General features: G+C 49.5%; 1 protein-coding gene across 1 annotated transcript; it reads left to right on the top strand.

The window, feature by feature from the left end:
* Window positions 1-188: 188 nt before the first annotated feature.
* LOC123139065 (uncharacterized) lies at window positions 189-3,733 on the top strand. Its single transcript, XM_044558880.1, has 4 exons — window positions 189-367; window positions 1,755-2,153; window positions 2,251-3,057; window positions 3,208-3,733. Exons 1-4 carry the CDS (start codon window positions 316-318, stop codon window positions 3,444-3,446), a joined length of 1,497 nt encoding a protein of 498 aa, XP_044414815.1. The 5' UTR covers window positions 189-315; the 3' UTR covers window positions 3,447-3,733.
* Window positions 3,734-6,819: the final 3,086 nt, after the last annotated feature.

Below are 6,819 nucleotides of genomic sequence, written 5' to 3'. Positions count from 1 at the left end.
ATTACTGTCACACGCTTTTTTTTTAGGATCTATTACTGTCACACGCTATGCTAGTGCTATACTGCTACTTCCAGCTGGGCCCAAAGCCCCAGGAGATCACAGACCCATCGCCACCTGAACCGTGGGCCCGGGGCGTACGCCTCACATCCGAAGCCTATATAAGCAGCCACTTCCTAAGCCCCCCCTCTCCCCTCCCCCTTCCTCTCTGCCCCCCTCCCGGAAAAAAATCAGGAAAGGGGAGAGGAAACCAAGCAGGCGAATTTAGGGCTTTCTCCTCGGATTTCCTGCGATCTCGCCGCCGATTCGCCCAATCCAATGCCGCGCGCGTCCGGCTCCGCGGCCCGCCCGGCGGCCGCCGCCACCAGCGGTAAGAACGGGGCCAATCCGGGCTTTTTCGGGCTGATGGGGGTTTATTATCGGCGCGACGGCGCGCCGGTCCTTTCCGGCGGGCTTCGGGGGGCGCGGGGCGGCGGCTCCGACGCAATGCGTCTGGCTGATTGCGCTGGCTTGCCGGTTCTTTGGCCGGGGGATTCCGATTTAGATGCGCTTGCGTGCGCGCGGCTGATGGGGGCGTGCGGATTTGTTTTGGGGGCGGAGCCGCGATCGGACGCCGGTGTCGCCCCGATTGGGTTGCTCTGGTGCTTGGAATGGAGGGATGCCGTTGGGTAGTACGGAATAGGGCCCTGATTTTTGCTTCGGGAGGCTTGCCACCCTGCTGATGTACGGCGATAGGTAGGCTATTAGGTGCTTCTTGAATTGGGGGGCGGTGGTGTTACAGGGGAGCATCAGAATTGAAATTTGGCCCTTTGGAAATGGTTCAGATGTTTCTTGGGTTGGTTTACCATGGAATTAGGGAACTTTGGAATTGATTTTTATTCACTTGATGATTTACTTTGTGCAAGAATTCTCATTGCTAGGTTCAGGCATGTTCAGTGGGATCTGATTTCCTCCATGAAAAATCTGTTGTAGTTTTCTTAATAGGTTGTAATTTAGCTGGCCATTTTTCTTCAGGGGGGTTTGTGTTGTTTAGGTTTATGCTGGCAGAGTCCTTTATTTACTAGTGTGCAAAAGTCATAATTATTGGACAGTACTACGGCACTTCCGCGTGAATCCGTCATCCACGTCGTTTTCTTGTTATACCTTGCATGCCGTGCGTGACCAGGCCCAGGGTCGTAGGTGCGCGGGAACGATGGACGAACGTTAAGATTCCCATCTTTGTTCATACTGGGATCTTGAAAAAGATATCAGAATGCTGAGAATTAGTTGTTTCCCATTATGAATTAGTTTGCTCGGATTAAATAGGTACAATGCTGTTGTTTACACTGATGTTATATCTCTGCCATAGCCTCTGACCGGCCTGCAATTCATTTTGTCAAATTAACTTAATTTATCTTACCCATCAATTTGCCTTAACAGATTATGAGTTAATCTATTTATTATGCGTGTAATTCTTCACCATCTTACATAATCCATCTGTGCCATACTGTATTATTTATTGGAAGCCAAGTCGATATGTACAAATGCCAGCCTTTGTCTCTGGAAAACCAATGTATTGTTAAAAGCTGTTTTCCATTTTACTAAGTTGCAAGTCGCATAAAATTTGTGTGGTTTTGTTTCCAAGGAAGACTTCCATAGTTTTATCAAATCATTGCCTTTTCACTTCATCAAGTTAGTACTCACCTATGAGTACACGTCCCCAGGACATGCTCTTCAATGGTAATATTTGTAACCTCTTGCTTTGATTTCCATTCCAGCGAGCAGCGATGCCGGCCACTCTGAGCCATCATGCAGCACACCTGCCTATCAGAAGGTGTTTCGCCCTGTTACTCGGTCGATGACCTGTATACCTCCTGCGGTTGCTGCTACACCTGATGCGAAGAAAAGAGTCGATAGCACAAGCAGCAATAGAAGTACTCCAGATGCTCGCTTTAGCATTCAGTTAGCTGCAGCACGGCCCACTGTAACCCGTGCTCGAACCCCTCAGGAAGTGACTAAATCTGCTTGGAAACCTCTTACTCAGCCTGCTGTTCTGAGTGAAGACCATAAGCGAGCAAGTACTCCTGCAACCAACCCTACTGCCAAGCGCTCCAGAGTTACTTCCGCACATGCTGCTAAAGATTCAGCTTCTAAAGTTAATCGAAATGTTCGCAGTGGTATGTATTAGAGGCTTTGTGTACTCGTTTTAATCATTCATTTTTTTAGGACATTCATATTGTATTCCTAGTTTTGATTGGCTTTATTAATATCCAGGTAAAAAGAACAGAAACGAAGAATGTGCTAGTGAGGGTGATCAATCGGATGGTGCTGTCATCCCATCTCCACCAAAGAAGCTACAGAGCGGCAAGGGACCTTCTGATGTAGTTTCAAAAAGGAAAAGCACCATCAGAAGCAAGGGTGCTAAATTAGCTGCTCCGCTGATTATGGGGAATCCAAGAACTGAACTTGGAAATGATCCTGCCAGTGTTGATCCATTGCCTGCACAGCAGCTGCAACTTGAGATTGCAAAGAAGTCGAATGCCATTACAGAAGCTGTTGGCAGCCAAGTCAATCAGTCAGTTGCTGCAGCCATTACAGAAGCTATTTCCAGTGGAACAAGTCAAGTCAATCAGTTGGTTGCTCCAGCAACTACGGATGCTGTTGTCAGAGGAAAAAGGCAAGCTGATCAGTTGGTTACTCCAGTCATTACAGAAGCTCTTGGCAATAGAAGGCAGATCAGTCAGCCGGTTGCCCCAGTCATTACAGAAGCTGTTGGCAACAGAACACACCAGGTCAACCAGTTGGCTGCTCCCGTCGTTACATTGCCCAGGCAACACTTTCAAAATAACAATCAACAGAAGATCACCAAGATACCCCTGCACACAAGCCAGGCCAGCGTGCGGGCTGGTGCTACTGGCCCAATGGTCGTACCAAAGCTAGAAATCGGGAATGCGAATGAGTCTTCCCATGCTGTGTCGAGTGCTGCTTACAGGAAGGCACTGTTAATCAAGCAGCAAGAGCAGCTTCTGCAGCAATATAAGTTGGTGAATTCACAAACGCAGCTTCACATCAAGGGTCCTGGTAAAGTTCTACTACTTTTGGAACTAAAATAGCTACAGGCAACATAATTCGGTGAATTCACACCTAAATTAGAACTGTTCTTTTGTATTCTCATTTCGAGGCAGGCATAGTTTTGGTGACCTGACCGTACTTGCCTCATTGCAATTTCAGCTCTGTTTGAGGATGATGAAGCGCCAGAGACAGAGCCGCTGGGGACAAGGTGCGCGCTCTGCAAGCTCGACCTCGCTTTTGAGGCCCATGGGGGCGCCGCCCACGATGCCTCTGCTCCCCCTGTCATCGCTGTCCTTAGATGCCACCATACATTCCACAGCAGCTGCATCGAGGACGTCTACGGCCTCGCTGAGCCCGCCCAGTGTATTGCGTGCCTCGACAGCGAGACAGCGCACTGATGGTCAGCCAGTAGCACTGATCTGTGTGGCTGAGCTGCGGTGTAGGGCTTGAAAAGAAGGGTGCTCTTAGAGTGCATATATAGATGGTGTTGTTGTCTCTTGTCTGCTGGTAGAAATATTATGAGGTGGCTTGCTTGGCTCAGATCAAAGTCGAATTACCCTTTTGCCTTTTGCTTTAGGCGGTGTAATTAGCATTAGCAAGCTTTTGATTTTGATGGGCAGCCAGTTAATCCATCGGACACCATGGATGTTTCCTTATCATAGATATATATAGATATTGACCTGCATTTTCGGGTGCTTGGGTGGAAAAGTGTTCCATCTTCTGTGTGCATCAACTTCTGGAGCAAGTTCTTAAAAAGAAAAAAACTTCTTTGGTATTAGCAACAAGTTTTCATGAATGTACTATTTCTGGAGTAGCTTAGAACTTCTTTGTTCAGAAAAAAAAAGTATTGTCGAGGCAGGGGTCCCAACTCATTGTCAGACTTTCGGGCAGACTCTTTCAATCTTGGGCCGAGGTTCGGTGACGATTGCAGAAAAGCCGGAAGGTTTGCACCGCAGTCTGGGCTTTGAGAGAAAGAAAGAAAAGTGCTGGGGGCACTGATGTCGGAAAAACCTATTTGACGCTCACTGATGTCTGTGGTAACCTGGCACTGGAGTCCAGGCCTTGTGGCACAAGGTCTATTTGTGGCCCAGTTGTGTGAAATGCCCATGTAACGCTGAGGCCTACTGGTGTGGGGCCCAGCGAGAAAAGGCGGAGCGTACTCGGATTCCCTGACTTTGGCATTCACGCATCGCACGCGAGCTGGTGCTGGCCGGCCGGTGTGTCAGGCGTCGCTTTGCCAGTGCAGCAGCATTCATTGACGACGAAACTGGGCGACGCGAACATATGCCGGTGGGGGTCGGTGGCAACTTTTTACCCCCAAACACATTCCGGATGCATGGAGAGAGTCAAGTTTTGTACTAGTAGCCTTCCTCCTCTTTGGTTCTCAGTAAATTGTGTTTTGTATACTACCGTAATGCTACTCCTGAAAACCAAGTAAAATGGCTTGCTAAACCAAAAGCCAAGGAGCCTTTTTTCCCCTCCTGAAAAACCAAAGGCCTCCTCTCGCTTTTCATCTTTTGGGACAGATTGCGGGTCTCAAGGAACACAAAAGCGTGCGCGCTTCTTTTCATATCCCACCCCCAAAAATGCTCTCCCTTCCCCTGGTTTCACAAACCCGTGACGTCGTCTCCCGCCTCCACAAGCTTCAAACACAAAGCCAACTTCAAGGTGCCGATCTATTCTGTTTGGGTGTAAGAGCAACTCCAACACAGGCGGCCTCGCGTTTTGTCCGTTTGGATCGGCCAAGTTGACGACGCGTTCACTTTTTGGTTTGGATCGGCCGGTGTGCCGAACAGTGGAAGACCCATTTTTCTTTGCATAAAAAAACCACACGGCCCAAATGAACATATTTAAACATTAAATGACCGGTCAACCATCGGTCTCAGTCCACTTAGACAACATTAAATGACCGGTCAACCATCGGCCGCAGTCCACTTAGACATTAATAAAACTTAAAAAACTAAAAAAAATGCTTGTGTGGTCAGCGCACTACCCTATGCATCATCATCGTCCTCCTCCTCCCCGGAGCCGGTAAGATCGATGAACGCCGGCCCAGCCCAAGGGAAAGCGGTCTCCTACTCCGCACGCGCCGCCTCCTCCGCCGTTTGCCTCGTCGGCGGCTGCACTGCAGCTGCGCGGGCATGCTCCTCCTCCTCCCACTCTAGGGGTTCCTCCTCCGCCTCCTGTGCCAAGCGACACTCCAGCTCCATCTGTTGCTCGCCATCGCCGCGCTCGTCCGCCAGCGCGCACGCCCTCCATTGTTGGAGGTACGTGGCCTCCTACTCCGGCGTCACCCCGAGCCACATGGGCGGCGCGCTGACCCACTCACGGAGCTGGCCTGTCCACTGGTAGAGCTCCGGCTCGAGCTCCTTGGACGGCGGCTCGGTCTTGGACTCGGGGAGGAACACCGTCGGTGGCAGGATGACGCTGTCGCCGGCTGCGGACAGCGCGAGGGCCTCCTCCAGGCCATGCCAATGCACGTCCTCCTCGTGTCTACTCTCCTCGGTTGATGTCTGTGTATGAGATCTTTGTTGTACTTATTATTTGAATCTTATTTGTTGCTTCTCAATCTTGCAAGCTGGGAATCAATGAGATGTGTAGGCATCTTTGTTGTACTTATTATTTGAATCTTATTTGTTGGTTCTGAATCATGCAAGCTGGAAAACACGACATGATGATGCAGAAGACAACAACCATAACAAACTGTTCAAACCTGGTAGTATTGTCTATGTGAAAGTGCGGCAAATGTGTTGACCGTGTGCGTCCTGAGAATAATAATTCTAATTGTTCTGCATGTTGATCCCGTGGCACTGATAGAACGAGCCAATGTATTGCTTGTTTTAAGAATAAATTTTAATTAAAGGTAATTAAATTTAAGTAAAGTGACCACTAACACTTGTTATTACAGTACTAATACAGACCCGCTCATGAACCGACGTGTGGCCAGAATAGGTTTCTTAATGGAGGCGTTTGAATGCGCCAAGGGTGCATGTTCTGCCAGGCGTGCAGCGGGCGGGGGAGGGGTAGTAACTGTTGTCGCATGTACACACTCAGTTTACTATTGAATCCAGTTTTCCAAGAGCTGAAAAACGAACTGCTGGATATGGACTTCAGCAAGGAGTTCACCTTTTAGTTCACTTGAAGAGACTCCAATGGTGATCTGAGGGGTGAGCCTGCTGGATATGGACTTCAGCAAGGAGTTCACCTTTGAGTTCTCCGTTCAGCCCCATGGCTGCACCAAGTTGAATGTGATGTACACCAACGGACTTGGTGAAGCTCTGCCTCGACGAGTTCAAGCAGTACCTACAGGACAAGAAACCACAAGGTCGCAGGACTAGACCTTGTGCCTATCCATTCGTCTCCTGGCAGGGACCAGCGGATCGCCGTCGCCCAGGTATGCGTGCGGGACGAGGTTCTCGTCTACCACTATTGTAGGTCCATCAGAGGTCCTGGAGCATTCGCCCGTTTCATCGGCAGCACCGACTGCACCTTCGCTATGCTGGAGAGAAGGAAGAACGCGACGATTCGGCTATCTTGTGCAACAAGCTTGTTGACATCCAGAAGCAATACAAGATCATCGGCAATGGGCAGGAGAAGGACTCCATGGTTGATCTCACCGAGACCATCATCGACCCCTTCTACGCCAACATGAAAGAAGACAATGATATCAAGGACCTGAACACGTGGGAGGTACCTCTGAATCTAGCCTACATAACCTACGCGGCCAAGGACGCATACACATGCTACGACAAGTACAGGCGGATCTTAGAC

This window comes from Triticum aestivum, chromosome 6B, assembly GCF_018294505.1.
Source record: "Triticum aestivum cultivar Chinese Spring chromosome 6B, IWGSC CS RefSeq v2.1, whole genome shotgun sequence".
Classification (NCBI taxonomy): Eukaryota; Viridiplantae; Streptophyta; class Magnoliopsida; order Poales; family Poaceae; genus Triticum; species Triticum aestivum.
This window is presented reverse-complemented; position numbering and strand designations above follow the sequence as displayed.